Source organism: Lynx canadensis, chromosome A2 (genome assembly GCF_007474595.2).
Source record: "Lynx canadensis isolate LIC74 chromosome A2, mLynCan4.pri.v2, whole genome shotgun sequence".
NCBI lineage: Eukaryota > Metazoa > Chordata > Mammalia > Carnivora > Felidae > Lynx > Lynx canadensis.
The window spans coordinates 157,841,218-157,868,436 of record NC_044304.2 but is presented as its reverse complement, the minus strand read 5'-3'; the positions used below and the strand labels follow the sequence as shown (position 1 = coordinate 157,868,436).

The window sequence follows — 27,219 nt, the reverse complement described above, 5'->3', positions numbered from 1 at the left end:
AATATATGTTAATTTTGTATAAAGATAATTGTTTTATGTACTCAGAGGGTAATTACTGATAGTTTACCATCTGTCTCTATTTTCATCAGTCTCTTCTGTCTTCCTATTCAGTTGTTGTATGCCGTGTTTTATATATGAGACCCAGTGTAGTTTTTGATGGTTTTGAACTTTGGGGTTTCGATATTTAGAAAATGTGCAGAATATTCTGTGATCTTCTTGAAGTTATGTTTGTAGCTTATTTGAATTTGGGTGTCCTTCCTCCTAAGGAAATATATATTGTCAATAATTGGTAAAATGAGAAGGGAAGGGGATTTTGTAAGTGCCAGAAAATGATGCAGTAGCTCCAAAGAGTAGTGTTTCTTCTGAAGGTGCTGGTGCCTAGGGTCTTTGCTGATCTTTGTGGCCCTAGTGACTTTGGTTTTAACAGCTGTGTGGGGATAGAGACAAGCTTTGGTTTGTTCGAGATGAGGAATTGGAATCTTGGACATATCCACATTCACTGTCCTTGCCCAAGATAAAAAATAAAATTTGATATGAAACCTTTTGGTAAAGAATATCTATCTATCTATCTATCTATCTATCTATCTATCTATCTATTTATAAAATTTTTTAAGTTTATTTATTTTTTGAGAGACAGAGAGCATGAGCAGGGGAGGGGCAGAGAGAGAGGGAGTCACAGAGTCCAAAGCAGGCTCCAGGCTCTGAGCTGTCAGCACAGAGCCCGACGCAGGGCTCGAACCCACTAATTGTGAGATCATAACCTGAGCCGAAGTCAGACGCTTAACCGATTGAGCCACCAAGGCACCCCAAGAATATTTAAAAAAGAAGAAAAGAAGGAACTGATGATAAGATACTGAACATTTCTGGGAAAATTGGAAATGAGAGCAGTAATGACAAGAAAATGGTAGTTCCTGGGCTAAGAGAATTTCAAGGAACAACTGCTCAGTAGCTCCAAATCCTAGAGTGAAAGCAAGACATAAAAGTCCCGGTTGGAGAGACAGCCAGTCTTACTCAAATGTCTTGGTATTTCCCGAATTTTACTTTTGTGCCATCTCATAATTTTTACTGTGTGCACACATTACCTAGATTGTTACTTAATATTTTAAAACAGTCTTATGACATTATGTTTATGATTTTATTTTTAAAAGAAAATGGTTATATCACAACAACATATGGAAACCCATTCCTGCCATCAATAGAACACATCTGTAAAATTAATCGAGGAAGGGAACAAAGTGACAACTATGTCCTGTTGTCTCCTGTTGAGCATGAATCCTATCTTCTCTTGTAAAGAAGGAAAAATAAGCTTTGAGAGAGATTGAAGACGCCCAATACGCTCCTCCCCTTTGATTTTATAGGAGGAATTTAAAAAGATGCAAAAAAGAAACACTGTCTTAGGTGATTCTGTCTAACTTGACCGTGTGCTATGCAGGATCCCTTGCGGTATGTTGTACAGAGGTCACGGGCTGAATGTGACAGGTCCAAAGCGGGAAGGAAGCATTGACATTGTGTATGTCTGAGTGCCTACTTTGTGATGTTTATCATTTATGTGGTGCTGCTCTAAGCTTCTTATATTGAAATACTCTTTGTTTTTTCTATTTGAAGCTCTTTTAAGAGCCTGTGCTGATGGAGGTGCTAACCGCCTATACGATACCACGGAAGGAGAGAGGGAAAGGTATGCTTTCTTCTAGTCAGTGTCAAAAATACCACTAATTCTATTCTTGGGTTGGTTTTCTTCTCTCCTTGGTAAATGATGACTATTAATTTTACTTCGAAGTGAACAGAAAACCACCTCAGTGAGAGACCTGCTCCGCCCTGTTAATATTATTTCTTTGTTTTGAATGTATCTCTTAGAATAACTAGGCCAACCATGTTATTTATTTATGTGCTTATTTATGTATTCATTTATGCTTAAAGCTTATTTTTGAGAGAGAGCGAGCGTGCACATGCGTGAGTGGAACAGGGGGGAAAGGGGCAGAGAGAGGGAGACAGAGGGTCTGAAATAGGCTCTGTGCTGAGAGCAGACAGCCTGATGTGGGGCTGGGACTCACAAACCCTGGGATCATGACCTGAGCTGAAGTTGGATGCTAAACTGACTGAGCCACCCAGGTGCCCTGGCCAATTGTATTATTTAACAGTCCCTCACTCTGCTACTTGAAAAGTCTCATTAAGTAGCATTATCAAATACTTGTATCTAGGGGGACTTTGAACATTGACTAAAATAAAACCAGTAATGATTATTTGAGTTGTTATTCAGTTTAAATGAATGAAAACTGGCCTTGTAAACAAATGATACATTCTGTTGTAGAAGCAAGACTTTTGTATTAGTGTTAAGTAAAGCTAAATATAATTTAACTTCGTTACTTCTGAGTTATGCACCCACATATTTTAGGAGATAAGTTACTTATTTCTTTTTTTAATGTTTATTTTTATTTTTATTTTATTTTTATTTTTTTAACGTTTATTTGTTACTGAGAGACAGAGACACAGAGCACGAGCAGGGGAGGGGCCAAGAGATGGAGAGACACAGAATCAGAAGCAAGCGTCAGGCTCTGAGCTGTCAGCACAGAGCCCGACATGCGGCTCTGACTCACAAACCGCGAAATCATGACCTGTGCTGAAGTCAGACGCTCAACCGACTGAGCCACCCAGGCACCCCAATAACTTACTTCTTAATGATTTGGTATCTGTACTGTCTGATTTCCCAGATCTTTGCATGATGAGCTATTTTTAGACAAGGGAATACGTTTGATGAAAGCAAATTTAAATCCAGCTCATTGCCAACATGTTTATGGTTCAACCTCCTGGCAAACATAAGAATTTATAGTCCAGATATGAGTAGACTAGCTGTGAAATTTAGTTCCGTTTCTATCATATGTGTTATTAAATGTACTGAAATGTTTATAGTTTGAGAAATCACCTCCTTGCTGCAAAAAATAAAATAAAAATATTATGATTCAACAAATCGCAGGTGTGAATTAAATATATGTAGTTTGAAATGAGGTAAAATACATCTTTATGGCATCAGAATTTTTAACTTCAGCCTTCTATTGGAACTGCTTTTTGAAAGCAGCCCGTTGCTTACAGGAGGAAAGCATGTTTCCTTTGAGATGGGGCATACTAATGTCTAGGGCCCGGATGAATTATCAAGAACTATGGCAGTAGAGACAGCCTAGGAAACAATTTAAATTCTTAACACTTTATGGTTCTTTATTTTTTAACTTTATGGATTCCTCTGACCATATTCCCTAAGACCTGACATGGACAGTGTATGAAAAATACTCTAAAAAGCGCCTGGGCCAGTTGGTTCAGGGAAGAGCATGATACCCAGGAGGCCAAGATTAGGACCTGGAGATTGCATTTCATGCCCGTAGCCGGCTTGCTGGCGAGGGATCTGGTACTGAGTGCTGTTTCCCTACGGGTAGGTGCAGCTCATGAACATAATTACGTGAACCAGAGCTGTGAACAGATAGTAACACAGTGCTTCCCAACTCTGCTCTGACCGTCAGAACCATCTAGATTGCTTGTGAAAAAAGTACAGATTTCCCTGCTGATCGCTTTTATTGGATTGGGTTGGACGCTCATAAGAGAGAGAACATTAGAACACCCTAATAAGAGAGAGAAATGTGAACTTTCATTCACATTTAAAAGCAAAACAGGTGACCAGGGTGGTGGAGTGAGTATCATCATTTTTGCCCAGATTTCAAAATAATCATTTCTAATATTCTTAACACATTTATCAGTAATCTTATGGAAGACTTCCAAAAAGATTTACATGATTTTATCTAAGAACCATTTGCCCGTATATGAAGATGTTCAATACTAAGATGTACTTTCTGTTACTTTTCTCATTATAATAATGTGTTTGCAATGATTCATACTCAGATACTTAGGGACAAGGCTGGCCTGGGTAGAGTGTCTAATAGGGAGCTGAGTAAACTAACTGCCCCGTGTGGGAATTGAATCCTTAAGAGTAAATCTCATTAAATACAAACCGTAACCAGTTATGCTAATTGGATATAGGTGACTAAACGTGATTCCTATTTTTTCTCACATTTTTGTCAGAAAAGCAGAAAAACAGAGTTAGAAAGGAGAAAACACAGGTTTTGAAAAGCCGAGTATGGTTTGTGGACCACCGCTTGGTTGGTTTGTATTTGTTTATTTAATGCCGTATCTACAATGTAATACCTTATAATTATGCAATAAAACATGAATGTGTAGAGAATCTTCTCCAGCTGAGGACAAAATGAGCTGTTCACACATTTGAAATGGAAGGAAGGGAGACTGATGTAGACACCAAGAGAGGAGCAAGGGGGGAGGAAGAGATCCTGAGGAAGGACAGAGCTGAGGCGAACATCCGCAGTGACCTTATGTCTGATCCTTACCAAATGCACTCAGCTGTCTACACCGTCTTCATAAATGTCGGTCTTTGTTTCAACTCTGAGAGGGGCCACTCCGTATTTATCAGGGTTGACTTTTCATAAATAAGTCCGAAGTGTTTTTTATTGCTATGAAAATAATACATGATGATTTGAGCATATGTTAAGAGGTTGAGAGAAACAAAAAGGAGGCAAAAAAAAGATCTGTTTTTCCTTCCTAAGTAGTAAAGAGTTACATTGAGTCTTCCTATTGGTTCCGCTCTTTGGGAAGACAGAAAATGTGACTAATTTTTCTTGTTCAGGTGAATATAAGCTTGCAGAATGGAAGCTCGGTGGTGCCTAGAGAATGTGTGGGAGTATGAGAGATTCAACAAATATTTGTTGATAAATGAATATATTGTTGCAGTCACTCTGATCTCTCTTCCCATAAGGTTTTGAGTGACTTCGATTGACCCTCACATTTTAGATGAACGGATTACCTCTGCTCTGAGGACTGGCAGGTTCTGACTTGGGGGTGTGCTCAGTCTGGACATCAGACTGAGGCAGGTTGAAGACCCAGTCAGGGAATTGTAGGATGGGCATCGCCCATGACAGTGGGGTCTTAGCTTTGGTTATGGACTCGAGATTAAAGAGGAATGCATTTTAGGAAGACTCCATACTTTGTACTCCCATACTTTTTTTTTTCTTTAGTTGAGGGAAAAAAACATCTTATTTGGTTAGCCAGTTTCTCCAACCTTATTTTTTAAATCATCTGAACTATCCCCACTGATTTCTGATTTCAATGTTATATTGAGAGTGGTATATTATATCCTATATTATATATATTTTTTATTGCTGAAATATAGTTGATCCACAATGTTACATTACTTTTATTATGCAACATAGTGATTCCATAACTCTGTTTCCATACTTTTTTTTTTTAATGTTTATTTTCTTTTTGAAAGAGAGAAAGAGACAGAATGAGACAGAGCGTGAGCAGGGGAGGGGCAGAGAGAGAGGGAGACAGAATCCGAAGCAGTCTCCAAGACTGACGTGGGACTCGAACTCACAAACTGTGAGATCATGACCTGAGCTGAAATCAGACGCTTAACTGACTGAGCCACCCAGACACCCTTGTTCCCATAGTCTTAACTGACTGTTTTCCAAATCCCAGATACCTGTTTTTAGAAATGTGAGGTACTATGGTGGTATATTAGATGTGTGGGCCAATACCCCCATTTCTGCAGCTTCAGCCTAATAATGAAGTCACATGTCTATATTTTGATAGGTGTCTGTGATTAAAAACTCGTATGGTGGCCTCATAACATCCACCTCCTGCTTTCTGGCAAGTAGGTCAAACCCACCATTGATCTGAATCGGCATGGGAAAGCTCAGCCTTGTCAGAATAATCACAGGAGGCTGAAAGGAAAAAACAAACACGAGTGAGGCAGAATAAGATTTTCTAGGAGGATTTTATGAAGTGGATTTTGCTTCTTGCCCCTTGTTGATAGACTTTGGAGGGTTTTGTTTTTCTAGTGACAGTTTTATTAACGTTAAATTAGATCAGGAAAGTGTAAATTGTCCACGTCAAAGAATATGAAAAGATTGTTATTTATGGGTACCAGGTGAACAGTAAGGATTATGGGAGAGTTAACCTCGGCCCTCCTCCCATACCCAGTCATTGCTATGTCTGCATCTTTCCCAGATACCCTAAGAGAACCACTTCTCCTCTCATCAGTTCCTAACCAAAGGTGGAAAAGTTGTTAACTATGCACCACCTTTTCCACCAGAGGGAATATTACAAACATATAGAGAAGTACACAGACTATAATGATATAGCTCAATGAATTTTTACAAAGGGGAGCACATGAACGAACAGTACTGAGATCAGTAAATTGAGTATTAGCAGCATTGCAGAGGCCTTCTTCATGTTCCCAACCCCCAATTGCCATCTCCCCTCATAGGACACTGTCTGACCTAATTAATGTTAGATTCATTCTACCTATCTCTGGTCTTTATAAAATGGTAATATATTGAATTTTGACTGTGTGGCCTTTTTTTTTTTTTAGGATATAGAATTGATAGCTCTTTGCACCCAAAAAATGGATTAAGAAACATTGCTATAGGTTCTTAGAATTGTGGTCACAACTAATTATGGTAGGAGGTGGAAGAAGTGAGGGAATCAAGTAGAATAGGAGAGGTATGGAGACCAACTAGAATCACAAAATCAATGCCACACGAAAGTTATTTGACGGTACGGGAAAAATAGTTGATATTGATGATTCTTTAAAAAAATACTTTTAAAGAGATGTCAACATTTGTAGACCTTATTCTATTAGAAAGTTGAGGTAAAGTAATCAAAAATAAAATAAAATTACAGTTAAAAATAAAATTAGCTTTTGATTGAGACAGGATCCCTCAAAAATATAATCCAGTGACAGAATTAAGAATGTAGCATCTAGCTTATGATTCATTCATTCATTTTATTCAAACTTTTATTGAATAACTTCTCTGGTTAGATATTTTGATAGTTACTGTGAATATATAAATAAATGATTCCTGCCCATAAAAAACTTAGAGTGATACAAGTAAAGAAGAAATTAGTGTGCAATATGTAGATTATAAAGCACATAATGAGAAAATTCTAGTCCAGTGCGATAGGTTCTATGACAAAGAAAAACACAGAGAATGGACAGTTAATCCAGAATGGGCGTATTAGAAATAATCCCGAGGATCCTACTGGAGTGTAAAAGGTTAGGGACACAGAGTGGTGTGTGTGTGTTGACTAGTAGGGAGAAGGGGAGGTTCTCATGTCTCCTGGATAAAATCTAAACTCCTGACCTTGAGAATCAGGGTTTGTCTTTTACTTCTCATTTTAGCCAAGCTGTTTCCTCTGTTTTCTCCTTTGTCCTTTCTCCTTGCTGCCTGGGCTACAGAAGAAACTTTGGATAGTTATTTATTAGCATGTATAAACCAGAGTGCCTTCTATCTAGAAAGATTTTGCATGTTTTGTCTGAAATCACATGTAGAATACATCCCACCTATTTTCAGAATATTTTATATTGCATTCGAATCCCTATCTAAATGAGTCTTTTATCATGAAATGAAGATCCTTGCCTTTAAATTCATTGGTATTCTGAAAGCAACAAGAATCTAATGTTAAATGTGATAATTTCTTTGAATTGTGATTCTAAAGGACATAGAGTCTTTGAAACTCATCTGTGTACTTGTCTAAGGGATAGCTGTGGATTTTGGTATCGTTAGTGTGTAAGGGCTTGAAATGGGGTGTGGTGGTATGGTTTCCTGGTTAGTTTTCTCAGAATAATTGATGAATCCAGCATCCTGAATGGGAGATCCTACAGATGATCATATGAACATTATTCTAGCTTAGCTCAGATGGTGAAGAGCTGCTCTCTGTGGAATTTCAAAGATCAGCATCCAGTAAAAATTCCTTGAAATCACACAGATGACCCTTCACGTAAACAGTTGTTAACATTGTGGGTTGAGGAGGAACTTGTGGGGCTCCCGCAGAAAAGGAGGGCTCATTCTTGATTGCTTACTCCCATCAGACCATTCATTTTCTCACACATAGCATTTCAGACTTCCTAGCCTTATATATTCTCGCAGCTTTCTTATCAGCAGATCAATACCACTTTTCTGAGCGATCAAGTAGGAATAAAGCTGACCTGACTCTAAAGCTTACTGTGCCCTGACTAAACCAACTTCAGAATGGGATTTAAATAAACTGAATAATAAGAGGTTCCGATGTTACAGATTATCCTCCAAAGTCATTGTCGTTATCATTAAACCAGGCACCTGGCAGCAAGAATCAGACATCCTCTTGAAGGAAGCATTGACTTGTCTGTTTCCATAGGATTACCTTTGAACAATTTTGTCCTCTCTGTCCATTCACTGCAATAGCAGGATTTCCACGTTGGGAACTGTGAAGTGAGAGGGCACAGACTCCTTAGTGAGGTCAGGATTCAAAATCTGATCTGGCGACTTCATTACTATGAGACTTTGGCCAAGTAATTCCACTTCCTTGAGCTGTAGTTTCTCTATCTGCGACATTTCAAGGAGAGATCAGGATCTTCTGGAGTACTCAGCGAAGTCATAATGAAGAAGTGTTTTACTCGGGCTGGTTATACAAGAATTGGATAAGCCAAGAGGGTGGAGGGTGGCCCTTCAAAGCTATGATGTGATGAATTACAGAAAAGTTAAATGCGTGTATGATATAGGTTTCGATAATAGCTGTAAACATTCTTTCATGGTTAGTGCATTGCATGTGGTAACTGAATAGCTTCCAGCTCTTTTCATATTGTTGTTGAAATGAAGGAATATGGTGTTCAGCTTCTCTGATTCCTTTTTTTGTTTGTTTGTTTTTAGTCAGCTTTGTTCAGGTATAATTTCATACAATAAAATCCACCCATTTTAAGCACACAATTCAACAAACTTTGAAGTAATCTACAGGTATATCCACCGGCAATCAAGATCAGAACATGTCCCTCATCCCAAAAAGTTCCCTCATGTCCCTTTGCGTCCGTTCCCAACTTCTGTATCCTAGCTCCTGCAGCCTTCTGGAATGTCCTATAAATGGAGTCATTCAGCTTGTTGTCTTTTGTATCTGACTTTTGTGACTGATCACATGCTTCTGAGATTGAGCTTGTGACTGTATCAGTAGTTTGTTCCATTTCACTGTTGAGTGGTACTCCATTGTATAGGCCCACCAACAATCTTGTTTGTTCCTTCAAGTTAGTTGATAGACTTGATTCTTAAGAATTGTCTTTTTAGTTGGGATCTGTTGCCACTTTTTTCAAGTGATTCTTTGGGAGGAATGTTAGTTCTTGTAGTCAGAACCAAACATAATTTTCAAAGTTGGCACTTCCACCGTGGAAGGGATATAAAGAGTAGCAGAGACTCATATAATGCCTATATTTGCCGTATCTTAGTGAAAATCTTGCAAAAGCTTGCTCAGTACTGTTAGTTTTTTATGGAATGAGACAACAAATATAAAAATTGTTGTGGAATAAGTTGGTGTCAAGGATCTGAGCAGATACTGTGATCTCAATAACGTCTAATGTTTAGGACAATTGATTTCAGTCTCCCTGTGACTGTAATTTTCTGAGTGATTGGCCTTCATTTTAACTAATGCTCACGCATTTCATGGCATAGTTAAAAAAAATATACCTTCAGTATGTGTGAACATATATAGAAAGGAAACAAGTTTGTACTTGCTTAAGGAAAACAAAAGATCACTGGTTTACCTTGATTTCTTGTAAGCCTAGCCTTAAGCAATTATGTAGTCATTTGCTTTGACAAGTTTCCATTAAAAAGTATTTATGCCATCAAATTACTAAGTCTGTAAGCGTGTCAACATTACTGGGCCTTTGAATTAAAATGATGGAAGGTAAAAATGATTAGCACATTTAAAAGAAAATTTGTAATAGGAGTCTTTATTAAAGAACCCTACACAATAAACTGTGAGGACATATTTTTCTTGAATTGCTGATTGAATTAGTTTCCTAATATATTTTAGTCTGTTGGTTATCAAATGCTATAAATCAGAGATCTCAAAGTTATCCATGCATAGCTCTGAATCATTTGGGGGGATGTGGGGAGACAGAATATGTATGCAAAGATGCTGTGTTTGTCAGATCATGCATGAAGTCAAAATAAATTTTCAGAGTGAAATCATTTTAAGCAGCCGCAGGAAGTCAGTTTACAACTAAATTTAATCAGAGGCATTGTTCTTTATGGCTATTCTATTTCATAAAGTATGTTCCTGACAAAACCCTTTTCCTTTCCTGCACTGTGGATGGAGCCTTCAGAAATAAATTACCTTCCGATGATTTTTCAGAGAAACCTGGATCATCTGTCAAAAGTTCTGAGTAACACATGGCTCTTTTAATTTTACTTTTTAAAAAGAAAGGAACTTGAATTGTCTTAGGCCTTGTCAGTACAATGTAAGAGCTCATGTTTTTCAAGTTTTTTGGTTTATTTTCAGTATATTATAGATTGCTGAGTTAGGAGTAATAATTGAGAATCACATATGTGTGTATGTGTATAAATATGTTGATTAAAAAGTTGTAGAATGGTCCTTCGCTGTCTGATTTTTCAGACTCGTTTCAGTGTGTGCGCATATGGGAGCGCGCCCCCAAATGCACCTAGATATTTCCTATTTCTCGTTATTAAAATTTTGGTTTTGTATTATGAGACCAAGAATAAGCACAATAACTCCAACAACAGGACACATGTACTATTCGTTGACACATCGTCATAAGACATGAAATTTGAGTGGATGCTGGATTTGTACCTGCGCCAGCTATGGGGACAGAAAAGTGACAGCTGGAATTCAGTGGGAGCAAGGGCTAGTTAATAAATTTTGTGGGAATATATCCAAATGGCACTTACACCAGGATAAGCTCTGGACTTTTACTTACAGTCCTGGCTTAGTGATCTGAGAGGTGTTTGACACTGTATTCCTTGAAGACTCCACTTTTGTCTCTAGCCAGAAGTTGGAGAATATGCCAAAGAGTCTCAGAAAGGCTATTTAAAATACAACCAAAAACATTTTATCACTGCAAGAATAAAATCATTGTGTGTATGTAAGTGTGTATGTATATGTGTGTATGATATATATGATGTAAATATCATTTGTGTGTATGTATATATTATGTCTAATGTGCTTATCTCTGGATTCTCTATCACTTCAGAAAGTCGGGGGAAGGGAACTTAAGTGATGAACAAGGAGACACTAGTGTATAAATGCCCAGGCTCATAGGAACTATAATTTAAAAAATCATGAACATTAAAGATGTTGACTTACCAATCCAAATTGTATGATTTGGAATTGCACTTAGTACTTTTCTTGAATGAGATTCGCCATGTTTTGCCTGAACTGTAGGGAAGAAGTTGTCGGTCCCACAGGATTTCGATCCACGAGCTCTGTTTTCAGCTTTGGATGCTTGGTTACGTCCATTTCTGCTGGATACCGTGTTGGGGTGCCTGACACCTGGGACCTGCTCCTCAGGGCAGGAGCAGCCGTGAAGGGAGCACTTGTGTGAGCACTAGCACTCTTTAGCAATGGTTATTTAAAATATTGGTGCCATCTAGGGGCGCCTGGGTAGCTCAGTCGGTTAAGTGTCTGACTTCAGCTCAGGGCATGATCTCCCCATTCGTGAGTTGGAGCCCTAGCTTGGGCTCTGCGCTTAGAGCTCGGAGCCTGCTTGGAGCACTCTCTCTCTGCCCCTCTCCTACGTGCTCGCTCTCAAAAATAAGTAAACGTTAAAAAAAATACTGGTGCCATCGAAATACTGATCCTACTTGGTCAGTTATTTTTCAAAACCGTGGGAGTATACATTGAAAGGTCAAGGAATTAGTTTTAACATCACACGGAGATACTTTTTTATAGAACACCATGTCTGACCAACTTATAAAACCCAATTCTATAACAAAACCCTCTTTTAAAATTCTTTCATAAAATCCCTCTTCTGCTTTCTTCCAAGTCGTATACACTCCTTTCAAAACTCAGTTCCCTTGGGTTTCCCCAGAAGTCTTTGTTTCCTCAGACCTAATTCAGGCATAAATTAAAATTTTCTAGGCAATAATTACGTATCATTGCATATTATGTCAAAATTATCTGTGGGTGTTTCTATTTAATTTCACACAATTCTTTGTTGTTGTTTTATTTATCTTGGGAAATAACTCTGGCACGTAGGACCCAATTTAACAAATAAAAGATGATAAATAAATATTTTTGTTTTCATTAAAAAAAATTTACGTTTATTTTTGAGAGCGAGAATGCGAGCAGGGGAGGGGCAGAGAGAGGGGGAGACACAGAATCCAAAGCAGGCTCCAGGCTCAACATGGACTGTGCCACCCAGGTGCCCCGATAAATAAATATTTTTAATTGAGCAGTCTTACTCCTTTTTAGATAGCTTTCCCTGAAAATAATAGTCATTTCCCCACAGGCCGTAGATGACAAATCCTAAATGAACCTCAGTGAGGGTATTTGGTGGCTAGATTTCTTGCTTTACCAAGTGGAGTTCATTGTCCTTCTGAGATGTTCTCTCACCCGGTACTTCCCTTATCGTAACACTTATCACAACACGTTGGAACCACTTCTTTCCATGTTCCCACCCGCCTATAACCCCAGTGGAAAGCATTGTACTGTCTCTGGCTTTTTCACCGTCTCATCCCCAGGAACTAGGTCACTATGTGCTTAATAGTTATTAAAGAATGATTAGACACGCTCTTCCATAAAAATTTAATGTCTTCAACTTTCACAGATTAAGTATGAAAGCATATTCCTGACCCAGTAAAGCAATTCTTAAAGTTGCTTTTATTTAAGAGGAGAATCAGAGACTGATACTAAAAGCTCTTTTGTTAACGTTGTCAGGAACTTCTTATTTAACTTTTTGTCTCATTGAGGGGTCCTGGTTGTAAAGAACAGAGGAACTCTGACCGATGTAAACAACAACAAAATCAGTCGAAAATATTATAACTAAGAGTAAGTGGAAGGACTGGAAAGCTGGGCTTGCGAGGGAATCTGCTGGAATCTGGAAACCAGATCCGCAGTTGCATTTGTGTTCTAAGAACAAGTGTGAGCTGGGCACCGGGTGCTGCCCCTGAATTCCCAGTGGCCTGTCTTTTCTTGTGTAAGGACATACGAGTGACTGACCCCCCTGAGGGGGCGAAGGGGGAAGACTGCCCGCGCCCTTGATGGGAAGGCTGACATACGGAGACCCCTGACTGGAGGGGGCTGTGCTTAGCACCGGGATCCACTCCGTGTTCGCTTCGGTGAACATGGGTAGGGACAACCAGATGCAAATACAGACACAAACGACATTTCCACAAATGCCCCCCGCCCCCAGCGCTTTCTCTCTGGCTGCCGTGCTATCATCATGGTTTGGGATCTTCTCAGGGTCTCTCGTAATCTGCACACTTCTGCTACCCTGGGTTCTCCTCTAACTTAAAGTTTACTGTGATGTAAAATGCCCCTCGATCTGTGATTTTTTTATTCCTCACACTCTCGATGACAGTGAAAAGGAATTAAATGGTTACCTGTCATACGTAGAAGTGATAAAAATACCTCCTGTGCGTTCTGAGAAATTTAATAACATTCCTCACAGACTTTTTAAAAAGGGTATATAGTATACGTATACTACCTCGGTTTTAGAAAAGCTTGCTTTTAATCAGATGATTCTGTTTTCCCTGAACTCATGGTATCATGCGTTTTTTTTCTAAGTAAACTCCTTAAAACCCCACTCTTACGATTCATGATTTTTCTGTGGGACTTGGGATATTTTTTAGATCTCTTTTGCTTTTAAAAATATCTTCCTTTCCCAGGGCACCTGGGTGGCTCAGTTGGTTAAGTCTTAGACTTCAGCTCAGGTCATGCTCTTAGGGCTTGTGAATTTGAGCCGGCATGGGCTGGGCTCTGTGCTGATAATTCAGAGGCTGGAGCCTGCTGTGTCACCCTCTCTTTCTGCCCTTCCCTGGCTCAGGCTCTGTCCCTTCTCTTGCAAAAATAGATAAACATTAAAAAAAATTAAAAAATATACATATATATATATACATGTATACATACATATACATATACATATACATATACATATACGTGCGTGTGTGTGTGTGTGTGTGTGTATATATATATATATATATATATATATATATATATATCTTCCTCTCCATGAATGTATAACCAAGACAGATTTACATCATTGAGCATAAGGTTTTCTTTACTTGATCTGAATCTTTGTGACAATTAAGAGAATAACTTATTCTCCTAATTTGTACTCTATAAAAAGGATTCATTGCTTTAAAGGACAGCTTTGCTTTAATAATATGGTAATACAGAAATTAAAAAAATTTCCTTGATTTGTCATTTTAAGATGAAATTTGCCCAGCTCTATTTCTTTTATTTCAAGAAAATTTAGGAGAGGTTTATAGATGGAAAAAAATGTTTTCTGACTTGAAGGATAGTACTTAAAAAGGCAGCTGAAGCTAGAAGCTTAGAATGCAGTTTTCTTTGTACTGCTCTCATCATGTTTTTTACTTCATGCAAAATTCACTTATTTATCACTAGCGGCCTCTAGTGTGTATTCATTTTGTTCCTGCTGGGCTGTACATTAGTAGGTTATTAGTAACTAGAGAGCAGTTCCTTGTGTTAGGAACAAGAAAAACAACCTCAGTTTCTGTCATCTTCCCATTATATCAGTCAGTGAGAAGAAAAGTTTCACATAGTGGTGTGGTCTTATGATTCCTATTACCAATAATAGGGCTTTCGTGGTGAGTTTCCTCTGTGCAGTAGCTGTTCTCCGACGAATACTTCTGATGCGGTGCAGAGAAAGGGTTGATGGTCGTGGACGGCACTGATGCATTCTCATGCTTCAGTAGGATGGAGTCGTGAGGATACAGGTGGCAGTGGTTACCAAAAACAGCAATTTCAGCCAAAAAGTCTGAACCAAACTGTGCTTTTTTTGTTCAATTTTAAACAAAACTGTATACAAGCAATCTCGGTGAAATCATAATTATAAATGATAGCAGTAGAAAAAGAAATTCATTTAAATGAACCAAATCTGTACTATTTAGTATTTACCTTTTTTGATTATTGATGGAACTTTATTCTTTTTTCTTAACGGTATATCATCCCCTACCCTCACCTATCTTCCTGCTTACAGAAGTAATATACAAGTTCATTATAATGAACTTGGGGAATGCAGGAAGATGCAAAGAAAAAATAAAAAGAACCTGAAACACCGTGATTCTCACTGTTCACATTTTTACATACCTTTTTCAGTTTCATATTTTTGTAAGCATGTTTCTCTTGCTGTGTGTGCACATGTCATAAACTAGGGATTTTTAGGCATATACTTTTACATTATACCAGTTTATTTTTTTTATTTAAAAAAATTTTTTTAAATTTAAATAAATTTAAATAAATTTTTAATTTATTTATTTTTGAGAGACAGAGAGAGACGGAGCATGAGTGGGGGAGTGGCAGAGAGAGAGGGAGACACAGAATCCAAAGCAGGCTCCAGGCTCTGATACTTTGGAAGCTTTATTTTAAACTTTCTTGAGGTAGGTCCAGAGCAACTTTTATTATGGGAATAATTTAGTCTTACTTTTATTTATTTTATTCATTTTTAAGAGAGAGAATACATAAAGAAGGGGCAGAGAGAGAGGGAGACACAGAATGCAAAGCAGGCTCCAGGCTCTGAGCTACTAGCACAGAGCCTGATGCAGGGCTTGAACCCACGAACTGTGAGATCATGGCCTGAGCCAAAGTCGGACACTTAACCAACTGAGCCACCCAGGTGCCCCAATTTAGTCTTACTTTTAAAGTGAGACTCTACTTAATGACCTGTTTATGACCTGTGTCTCTGTACTCTTGATGACCGGAGCATGGATTCTACCCAACTGTGTTTTATTTCTGGGAATTGTCGAGACCACTGGTTTCTGGTGATCATCCTAGCTTTTCATCTTCCATTAAAATTGGTCCCCTCATTTGGGGAGACCACTGATCTCTGACTTTTCCCTCACTGTGCGGTGGGCTAGAAACTGGCTCCAGAAAGAAAGCTGAGGCAATAATACAGCTCATCTCCCCTGTTCCCCTTTTTCCAGCAAGTACTGTCCTGAGCTGCCTATTTTCTACTGTCCGGATACCACTGTTTCACATATTTTGTCTGGTTTTCTAACTGGTTACAGTGGTTACAGGTTAATTCTCGTAGCACAGACAGTGATAGCAGTCCGTATATTTTAATTTTTTAGCCACATAATTTGCATTGCTGATACTGAATTAGAGCAGTTACAGAATTAAATCTTCTTTTGTTTGTTCACTACCTAGAATGAAATATACTTTCAGCAAGTCTCATATGATTTTGTAAATGTGCCTCTTTTTATCACTTCTCTATTCATTAAAGTAAACCACAGGCCTTAAAAGTTTAAGTTGAGCTTGCTTAGGAATTGATAGCTTATGGTGTGGAGTAACTTTGCACGGCACTCACACTGCTATTTGATTATCAGGCAGCTCTGGTTGGACATATTTCCAATAAGGGCCAAGATTTTGGGAGAAGTAGGATTGTATCTTGTGAAGGGAATGTAGCAAGAGGAGGAGGAGGAGGAAACATTATGAATCTGTGTGACATCTATGTATGTTGCTTCCTATCTCTCAGACTTGGCTTTCTACCATAAAATGAGGATGTTAAAAATCAACTTTGGGGCACCTGGGTGGCTCATTTGGATAAGTGGCCAACTCTTGATTTTGGCTCAGGTCATGACCCCAGGGTTGGGGGGACTGAACCCATGTCAGGCTCTGTGCTGAGCATGGACCCTACTTAAGATTCTCTCTCTCCCCACCTCGGCCCCTCTTCCCTGGTTGCACGTGCTTTCTCTTTCTCTAAAATAAAAAGAAAAATCAACCTTATGTGGGACTATTATGAAAATCAACTAAAATTTTACTAATTAAGAAGTATAAACTGCATGAATGAAATACAGAGACTGGCATATAAGAAGGATTCAAAAAATATTTCCCGAAAGTTTTCTTCTAGGGTAAGAGCCCTCAGATCTTTCTCCTTTTTGTACCTTTTTTTTTTTTTTGCTTTTTCTCTAATTCAACTTTTTTTTTTGCAAAGTTATATTTTTCCCCTATCATTTCTTTCTCCTCACTCTGTCCTTAATCTTTATTTTAACTATGTGATACAGAGATTTTTATCTATATTTCCATTATTGTTACTTTTGTTTTTTCTAGGTATTTCAGTTATCTCATGTAGTTATTCTAAAGTTATTTTATTAAAATCTTAAAAAAAAAACCCATCCTCTGAGATCAATCAGTGTCAACAGCTTAATTCACTCACTACCATGATTTCCTTCATGCTTATACCAAAATGTATGAACATGTCTACAGGTATTTGCATTTCTTTTGAATTTTATTGTTTTAAAGCACACTGTTAATACTAAAACTTAAGGGATGCATCAAAATCTGTATTAAAAGAGAAGTCTATAGTAATAAAATTCTATATGAAAAAAAATCTCAACGTTACACTTCAGAGAAGTAGAAAAAGAACAAACTCATCCCAAAGTTAATAGAAGGAAGGAAATAAAGATTAGAACAGGAAGAAATGAAAGAGAGAAAAACATTTAAAAACTCAGTTAAAGTCAGAGTTGGTTCTTTGAAAAGATAAAAACCAAATTGAAAATCCTTACACAGTCTAACCAAGGAAAAAAGAGACAAGATTCAAATAAAATCATAAATGAAGAAGACATTTTAATTCAGTGCCACAGGAAAAAAAATCATAAAGGAGTATTATGAACAATTACGTGCCAACAAATTGGACAACCTAAAGGAAATAGATAAATTCCTAGAAGTATACAATAAAGCCTACCAAGACTAAGTCAAGAAGAAATAGAAAGTATGAACAGATCAGTAACAAATAAGAAGATTGAATTGGTAATCAAAAACCTTCCAACAGGAAAAGGCCAGAACGGATGGCATCACAGATGAATTTTTCTATTTTTTTAAAGAAAAATTAATACAAATACTGCTTAAACTCTCCCAGAATACAGAAGTAGAAGGAATACTTCCATTTTTTAAAAATCAAGTCAGCATTACCCTGGTATAAAGCCAGAGATCCTAAAAGAAAACTATGGAACAATATCCCTGTTGAACATGTATAAAAAAGTCCTTAACAGAATAGCTAACCGAATTTGAAGAACACATTAAAAGAATCACACACCATGACCAAGTGGGATTTAGCCTTGCTATGCAAGGATGGTTCGACATATCAACAGGTTACACCACAGTAACAGAATAAAGGACAAATCACATTATCATCTCAATAGATACAGGAAAAGCATTTAACAAAATTTAACATCCTTTTGTGATTAAAAACTCTCAAATTTCCTCAACATGATAAAGTGTGTACGTGGAACACCTACAGCTAACATCATACTCAGTGGTGAAAAACTGAAAACTTTTTCTCTAATACCCGGAAAAAGGCAAGGATTCTCACCTCTCACCACCAATATTCAACATAGTACTAGATGTCCTAGCCAGAGCAATTATGCAAAAAAAAGAAATAAAAGGCAACCAAATCATAAAGGAAGAAGTAAAATGAGCTCTATTTGCAAATGGCATGATCTTATATCTCTAAAACTCTAATGACTCCACAAACACACACACACACACACACACACACACACACACACACACACACACACACTAAAAAATAACCAAAACATCTATTGGAACAAAAAAAGAGCAAAATTACAAAATCATTGCCCCCAAATCAGCTGCATTTGTATACACAAACAAAAAATTATCTGAAAAGGAAACTAAGAAAACAATCCCATTTACAAAATCATCAAAAAAAAAAAAAAAAAAAGAAACAAAACTAAAAGCTTAGGAATAAATTTAACCAAGGAAGTAAAAGACTAGAACACTGAAAATGATAAAATGTTAATGATCTTATATTAACTGTTCTTTAAAAAATTTAATAAATAATAGGAAACTTTGGAGGTGTTGGGTATGTTGATGATGTAGGTTGTGGTCATGGCTTTATGGGTACGTCCTTATCTTTAATTTATCAAGTTATATATAGTAGTTATAAGCAACTTGTATGTAAAAACAAGGTAACAACATAGACATTTTTCTACAACTTGTTTTTTTTTTTTTTTTTTTTTTTAACTTAACGTGGAGTAGACATTTCCTCTGGGACAGTTGTCAACTCTAGGATGAAGTCAACTAATCTTCAAGCTGCCTAATTTCCCTGTTAGGGTACATGATACTCTGTTTGACCTCTCCTGTATTATTGAACATTTAGTTTTTTTCTCCTTATTATTATCGTACAGATACCCTATATAGTATATTTTTGTAGGATAGATTCTCAAGTGGGGTTGCTGGTCTGTAAGTTGTATTCCACTCAGGATCCCAGAAGTCTGTGCTTTTATTTAGCCTAGCAACACTTGTTCTTCCTAATTTTTGACAAGTTCTTGTGTAAGTCAGTATCCTAGTATTGCTTTAATATTTATTTCCTTGATAAGTAGTTAGTTACCATGTTTTCATATACTTAGTGCTCTTTGTATTTGTTGTGTGGCTTTTCCTTGTGTTAATAGCCTCTGACAGTTTTTCTACTGGATTTGTTTCCTTTACCACCTTGGAGTACTGTTTTATTTATATATATTTTAATGTTTATTCACTTTTGCGAAAGAGAGGGAGAGAGAAAGCACGAGCAGGGGAGGCACAGAGAGAGAGGGAGACACAAAATTTGAAGCAGGCTCCAGGCGCTGAGCTGTCAGCACAGAGCCCGACACGGGGCTCATACCCACGGACCTTGAGATCATGATGTGAGCCAAAGTCAGACACTTAACCGGTTGAGCAACCCAGGTGACCCTGGAGTACTATTTTCATATTACGTACTATTTTCATATATATATATATATATATATATATATATACACACACACACACACACACATATTGTATATTTTGCATATATAAAAATATTACTATTTTATAAGCACATTGGTACATTTTTATACAGTTTAATAGGATTTGTCATTGTATGTTTTCTCTTTCCTCAGAATAACTTTTGTCCAAAATTATACAACTATTTAAATATTTCTTGACATCTTTATTACATTTAGAGACTTATTTATGAAGATAGTTGAACTAATTGCTTCTAGATACACAGTCGTTTTTCCTTATTATACTTTGGACCCCCCCTTTTTTGCCCCCTCCCCTTATTTAAGTTATGCGGTTTTGCAGAGAATGTTAGCTCAGATCTTTGAATGATGACATCATTCATCATAACATCATGCCTCTACGTCCCCTCCTTTCTTTAGATGGAGTACCATTTTTTCCCTTGTATCTACAGCCATACTCTTTTTCAACAATGTTCTCAAACAGTCTTCTAACATATTCCTTTAATCAAAATCTCATCCTTTTTTTAGCAACCAGTGCTAAGTGTTCCCCCCCCTGCTTTGGTGATCCATTTGTAACATACACAGGTTGACCACGGGTTGACCACATTAACACTGATGAATCAAACCCCTAGGGGAGTGATGTGGTTGTGTACAGAACTTTCTCCACGATGAAGTCTTTTTCTGTTTCCTTAAATGCATGCACGTGTGGAAGGCTGTGGACGTAGTTGTCTAAGATCAAAGATGGGGCTGCCTGGGTTTGAATTTTGGCTCTAGCTCTCATTAGCCTTGTAACAGGCTCCTTACTTAGCTTCTCTAGTAACATTTATTTTAGCTGGAAGCTTTAAACTGTGCTTGCTGTGTACCAGGATTTTCTAAGTGCTTTACATCGATTAACTCATCATCTCCACAACTGCTCTAGAGTAGCTTCATTTTACATGTGAGGAAATGAAGCTCAGACAAGCTCAGTCATTGGGACAGGCTAGGAAATAGTGGGCCAGGCATAATAGGAAGTTGGTAATAAGTGTTTCTTTCCTCCTGCTTCTTTTTCACTCTTGTCTTCTCCTGCCTCCCTGTCTCCCCCTTTTCCTACCACCTTTCCCCATTCTGCCTCACCCTGTTCTTTTTACCCCTCTCCATGCCCCTCTGCCTTCTCCTCTATCTTATATTCTTATCAACATCTCTGTACTTGGCGCTCACGCATCATGTTTAGGGATGTTTTCTAAATATATCAGCCTCCCTGTTGATTATTACATGTGATGAATCTTTAGCTCATTAATTAATCTCTGCTCCTTTTGAACTCTGTATTTTGTTATTAGTGAGTGGCCAAGTACGATAAGAGTTAAACGTAAAAATCAAAGGAGGCTGCACCATTTATGGAGCGTTCGGAACACCTTTTAGTACCAGCCGGCCAGTGCCAGTGGAGGGAGGATCCCAGCATGAGGTGTACCGGTCTGATCGATGACAACAGCGAACAGAGGTGTGGTCAGTGGAGAGAGAATTCCATCTACCTTTAGTCAGTTGCTTGAGCAGTCAGTCCCCAGAGAGTTGTGAAAATAATCTTCCCGTGTAAACTGTCTTTTATATCATGACATCATGCTTCGACATCTGTGAAGTGTCATCCCCAGTGTTTCTTCAGAATGCCGAAGCACCATGGCAACCAGTGCCTCAGAAATGTGAGGTGGGCTTTTAATTGCTTGTATCCAAAAGCACATTTCAGGAAGTTTCAAAAACTACGGTATTCTGAGGAAAGTTTACAATTACTGCAGTCATCTCAGCATGTATACCAGGTGTATTTTGGGCATGAGCCTTCTTAGAAATAAGAATCTTTGTTCATTTTTAAAGCATGCATGTTGTTGTAGAGAAAATTATATTAAAAGTTAATCAAAGTTTGTCATCCTTTATCAATGTAAGTTTGTTTTCCTGTTAATATTTTATATGAAAATACAAGTAAATCTGTATGATTGCTTTCCTTCATGATTCACAGTGTACAATAAAAAGAGATCTAATTGTCTTTAAAATTCTATATCCTAAGGGGAGAGAGATTCAGCTGCCTGTGTGTATCAGTTTTTATTTTTCATTTTTATTATTGTCAAAATCAATATGATATTTGGAGACTGGCAAATTGATTCTAGATATCTGAGGGACTAAAATTTGTAGAGCCATATAAGTCAGTCTTGTGGCTTGTAAACACTTCTCACAGTTTTGGAGGCTGGGAAGTCAAGGTCAAGGTTTAGCATATGATGAGATCTACTCCCTCGTTCATAGATGGCTGTCTTCTTACTGTGTCCTCATATGGTGGAAGGGACAAGAGAGCTGGGGTTTCTTGTACAAGGGCACTAATCCCATTCACATGGGCATCACCGTTCTGAGCAAATCACCTCCTAAAGGCCTCACTACCCTGTAGCATCATCGCATTAAGGGTTAAGACTTCAACATATACATTTCAGAGGTACACAAACATTCAGAACTTAGCAAGCACTTAAAACAATCTGTGACCTGTATGACCTTTGTTGTATGAGTTATTGAATGTTGGCTGATGGAGGCATTTTAAAGAAAGTTTAAAAAATCAGTGAGTTTTTGCAACAGGAAAAACAATGAAGAAAGAGGAAATGGGCTATTTTTAGTCTTCATATGGGTAGGGTGCAATGTATTTACCTAAATGTGTCTAAAATGAAGTTGAAAGTAATGGATGTGGTGGCATACACGTTTTGAGGAGACCAGTTTACAGGAAAATGTTGAAACCAGGCAAGTGACTGAAAACTTAGGTACTTTCCAATTCTGCCTTATTCTGAAATAAACTATTGTCTTTTCTGTATGCTTGATGTTCAGTGAATATGTCTGGAATCATTTAATGTAATAGTTTTATTAAATACCCCAAATTTTAATAGTTAACCATCGTTGGTTAACAAGAACAAAAAGGAAACAAAACCCAGCACTTTACGCAGTACAGACCAGTGTGGTAGAACATTCTTACTGTTTGTTCTAGGAAGACATAGAACGCCGAGAAGACTTAACACAGATTAGTAAGATGAGGTTAGACCTAAGAAGTCCTATTTCCAAATACATTAAAAGCTTGAAAAAAAATTGTATGAAAGAACAAGGTTAGTATTGGGTTTTTCATGTTCATCTTTATTAATTTTTAATTTTTTAATGTGTATTTATTTTTTAATGTGTATTTGCACACGAGCAGGAGACAGACACAGAATCCCTGAGCTGTCAGCACAGAGCCCAACATGGGGCTCAAACCCACAAACCATGAGATCATGACCTGAGGTGAAGTCGGATGCTTAACCGACTGAGCCCCCCAGATGCCTCTCAGCTTTATTCATTTCATCCTGAGGGCATACACAAGGTGTTCTGCGTCTAGTTTAGTTTTATCTCTGTCCCCAAAGCTCTAATTCTTACACCTTGGCCCTGCAGTGATGGCCAGGTCCATTGTCCTGTGCTTGTAGCTGCACACCACGGGTGAAAGAGGAGGAAATAGGATTTTCCCCCTCAATTTATTAAGTGGGTTGTGGCAGGTTACTTCCCCCTCTTGCAAGGGTCTCTGTGGAAATTTGATGACCCTGAATCCTAAGCCCCACCCCACTGGTATGTCAGTAAAATCTCTCCGGGAGCCTCTGTCTTGGCTTTTATGACTTAAAGATGTCTCCAAGTCCTGGGGCTTCAACTCTTTTGACATGTAATACCTAGCGAAATGAAACTTGAGTCTCCATTTAGCCAGAGATCTAGTCCATGATATAGCGACTTGGCCCTCTTGAAAAGACACACGGAAGTTTTATTATTCTTTTGAATCAGAACAGTTAGATAAATGTCGGCAGATCTAATTCTCATGGTGTGTGAAAAGAAGAATATATCTGTAGGATGAAAGTAAACATTCCCTTCTTTACATTATATATATTTTAGAGACTCAGGAGGCTAGGGCTTTTTGTTAGAGCACTGCTAAATCCAAGGAAGCTTAATTTTTCCACACCGGGAAGAAATTCTACCAGGTCATGTGAATGTTTTATGTAAAGTGAACGATGGCAATGTATGTAGAGTGAGGTAGGCTTTCTGGATGAATTCTGAAAAAATGTAAATGGTAGAGAAGAGAAATAAGATACTTATGATGTAATTAAAAACTTTTACTTTGGGGAATTCTCTCCCTCTGTCTAGTAACTGACTTGTGTAGTATTTCAAACTTGTCTGGAAGCCTCCTGTTCCTAGAAATGTGTCAATAGGATATTTGGAAAATGTGTCTGAACTGATTCCGGCTCTAAAGGGAATGCCTAATCCTCTTCCTCCTCTGTTTAAATTTGTTGAAGTTGTGGACTTGTGTGAGGGCACAATAATGTAAAAGTTTGTATATATGTAGAAAGTAATATAGAAAGATGGAGTCGTGATGTTAGGGTTTTTGAACTGGGACTTTTTCAAACCAATAATCTTCTTTAATCTCTATTTTTTAAAGCAGGATAGATATTGGCTGATAGTGTGACTAAGTTGATGAATTATGTAGAGTTACTCTTAAACATACCATATAGAAACCAAGAGCGTAAGACATCCTATTGGCGTAGTTTTTCAAAGATAACCAAAAGTAGTCTTGATTAGTTGACTTACTTGGAACTCTTTCTTTCAGCTTTTTGCCTGAATTCATCAGTGGAGACTTTGATTCTATTAGGCCTGAAGTTAAAGAATATTATGCTGTTAAGGTAAACTCTAAACTCTTTTTATATTTAAGATCTCTTATGATTGCTTTTCCTGTGTTCTTTCTGATGTCCTTGACGTATGCATAGGGGTTTACAAACTGGTTATTAAAAAAAAAATATATAGCAATTGTAATGCACATTTAAATAGAAATTTAGAAATGACAAGTGGAAACCCAGTCTTAGAAATTCTGTCACCATCAGATGATCGTGAATGCTTAGTCCTTTAAACATATATATTTTAAATGAGTTTATCGTTTATGTAGGCTCATTTAATAATAGGCTCATTTAATACTCTTGCCTACAACCTCATTAGTTAATAATATTTTTCACAAATCATTTTTAATTTCCTTTAATGAGTCCACTGTATTTAATTTAACCAATTCCCAATTTATTTATATTTAAGTTTGGAGTCCACTATATTTAATTTAACCAATTCCCAATTTGTATATATTTAAGTTTTATCCATTTTTTTGCATTGTAAACTAATAAAAACATCCTTGCAAACTGAATTTTCATAAAAATACATAATTTCATGTTCCAGAATTTGAGAACCATAGTTTTTTTCTGTAATATTTAGTTTTCTTGAAACTATTATTACTCTGTTCTGAATGAAACTATTCATTACAGCTTGAAATTAATAATGACATACAGCTTATTAACGTGTTTATGTTATCATTCCTATTGTGCAAATATTCCAGAGATCCTTGTCCCTTATAAATGATCTAATTGAAAATGAAAGAAGACACGTAGGAGTGTATTGCGGTAATTGATCATTTGAACTTTCGCTGGTTTTAGAGGACAACGCAGAGTTTTTAAAATAAAAATTATAGCCTCAGCAATTCTTGCCACACACCGCCATCTGTGTTATTCTGAACTTGCATTAGCAAGTCATACGTGTTTGTAAAAAAAACAGCAGTTACCAACACAAAAATTTAAATTCTTTATGGGGCTTGGGGACGGATGAGATCAATTCAGAAAGAAGGGAGGAAACCTTTCATAGGAAGGAAAGAAATAAAGAGGGAGGGAGGGAAGGAAAGAAGGGGAAAAAGAAAACACTTGATTGCAGATGGGGACACAAAGGTCGCCAGGTTATAATGCATTCGCTGTGGTAATAGGGAATTTCTGGGGCCTGCTGCGAATGCGGGTCTGTGCTTGTTCCCTCTGCCCACCAGCTGATCAGACTCTCTATCAGCAAATGAAGACTGTTCCCAAGTCAGCGTTTGATATTCATGCTCAATTACTTTAACATTGGCATCTTTCTGTTCGTTCCCCAGTCTCACTTCTCATTAACTCCATACCTCACCCTCGTTGGGATGGACAGCCCTCAGCCTTGCTTACAATGCAGAGTGTTATAAATTCATAGACGTTAATCATATTTTTGGAAGCAGAAGAAACAGCAGGAGAGGCAGGGACAAACAGACTTAGAAACACGTTGAAGATCTGGCCAGATGTGACTTTCCTCCTCCTCTCTGAAATGCTGCTGGCTTGCAACAACTGGAAATGTCCATCTGATGATTCCTATCCAGGATGGGGGAAGTAACAGGAAATAAGGGGAAGCCAGCCTCTTAATTTCTTACTGCAGTCAAGCATAAAGGAAAGTTTTGACTTATTACTATTTGATGAATTTCTCTTATATTTCCTACTTCATTTTTTTAACTTCAAAGCTAATTTATATGTGTTAAGATATCATTTTTAAAGTAAGCATAGCTCATTTTCTAATTCCTTCATTGCGTAGTTAACAAACTGGTTTAGTACAATCCAGTTTTTTCAAGTATATATGGGAACTCAGTTCTGATCTGTTCCCAGAGGGTCCCAGTGATGTCTTTTATGTAGCTAATGTGCCCTGTACAACACATGGTGAGTGTTTAGCTACAGTGTTAATAATGATGCTAATGACAACAAGTTAATGCAGCGTCTCGCGATTCATATAAGCCATTATCTCCAATTTAAGCAGTATTGAAGCTGCTCTTTTACAAACAAAAGAAGGTTATCTCTGCTTTCAAATACACTCCTCCCACCCCACATGATCTGGGTTTTCAGTGCAGCTGAAACTGGGGCTCTAGTAAAGAAAGTAAAAAAAGAAGTTTAGAATGCTAAAGGTTTGTTAAAATTTTAAAGTGCGTTTTGTAGCCAACATTTACTCACACAGTTTTCCCCCAGTAGATATGTCTTTGACGTATCGAAAAACCCAGCGTTACATGATTATATAAAACTTGAAATTGGTCTGCCTGCTTTATTTCCGAGAACCTAAAATATAAAGTACTTGATTTGTCAGCTTTTAAATAATATATCCCACATCTTGCCGTCTTTATCAGTTGTCTGTTGTGGAATAAATTATCCTAACATTTAGCAGTTAAGAACAGCAAACTTTTTATCTCCCATACTTCCTCCAGGTGAGGAATATAATGTGGAAGTCAGTTAACTTGGTGCTTCTGGCTCAAGGTTTCTCATGAGCTGGGTTTTTCAGTCATCTCAAGGCTCCACTGGGGCTACAGAATTCTCTTTTAATTTTTTTTTTTCAACGTTTATTTATTTTTGGGACAGAGAGAGACAGAGCATGAACGGGGGAGGGGCAGAGAGAGAGGGAGACACAGAATCGGAAACAGGCTCCAGGCTCTGAGCCATCAGCCCAGAGCCTGATGCGGGGCTCGAACTCACGGACCGCAAGATCGTGACCTGGCTGAAGTCGGACGCTTAACCGACTGCGCCACCCAGGCGCCCCCAGAATTCTCTTTTAAGATTACTCATGTGGT

The 27,219-nt window shown here is 37.7% G+C and overlaps 1 protein-coding gene across 9 annotated transcripts in view; it reads left to right on the top strand.

Annotated features, from left to right (window-relative positions):
• Positions 1–27,219, top strand: part of TPK1 (thiamin pyrophosphokinase 1) — a 352,656-nt gene that overhangs the window by 144,327 nt on the left and 181,110 nt on the right. For 5 of the 9 annotated variants that reach the window (XM_032592472.1, XM_032592471.1, XM_030308673.1 and 2 more), the window contains one exon: positions 24,397–24,469. In XM_032592472.1, the coding sequence (XP_032448363.1) occupies positions 24,397–24,469 (73 nt within the window). Of the gene's footprint in view, positions 1–1,605; positions 1,676–24,396; positions 24,470–27,219 lie in introns of all 9 variants that reach the window. The other 4 variants (XM_030308677.1, XM_030308676.1, XM_030308679.1 and 1 more) reach the window with 1 other exon arrangement.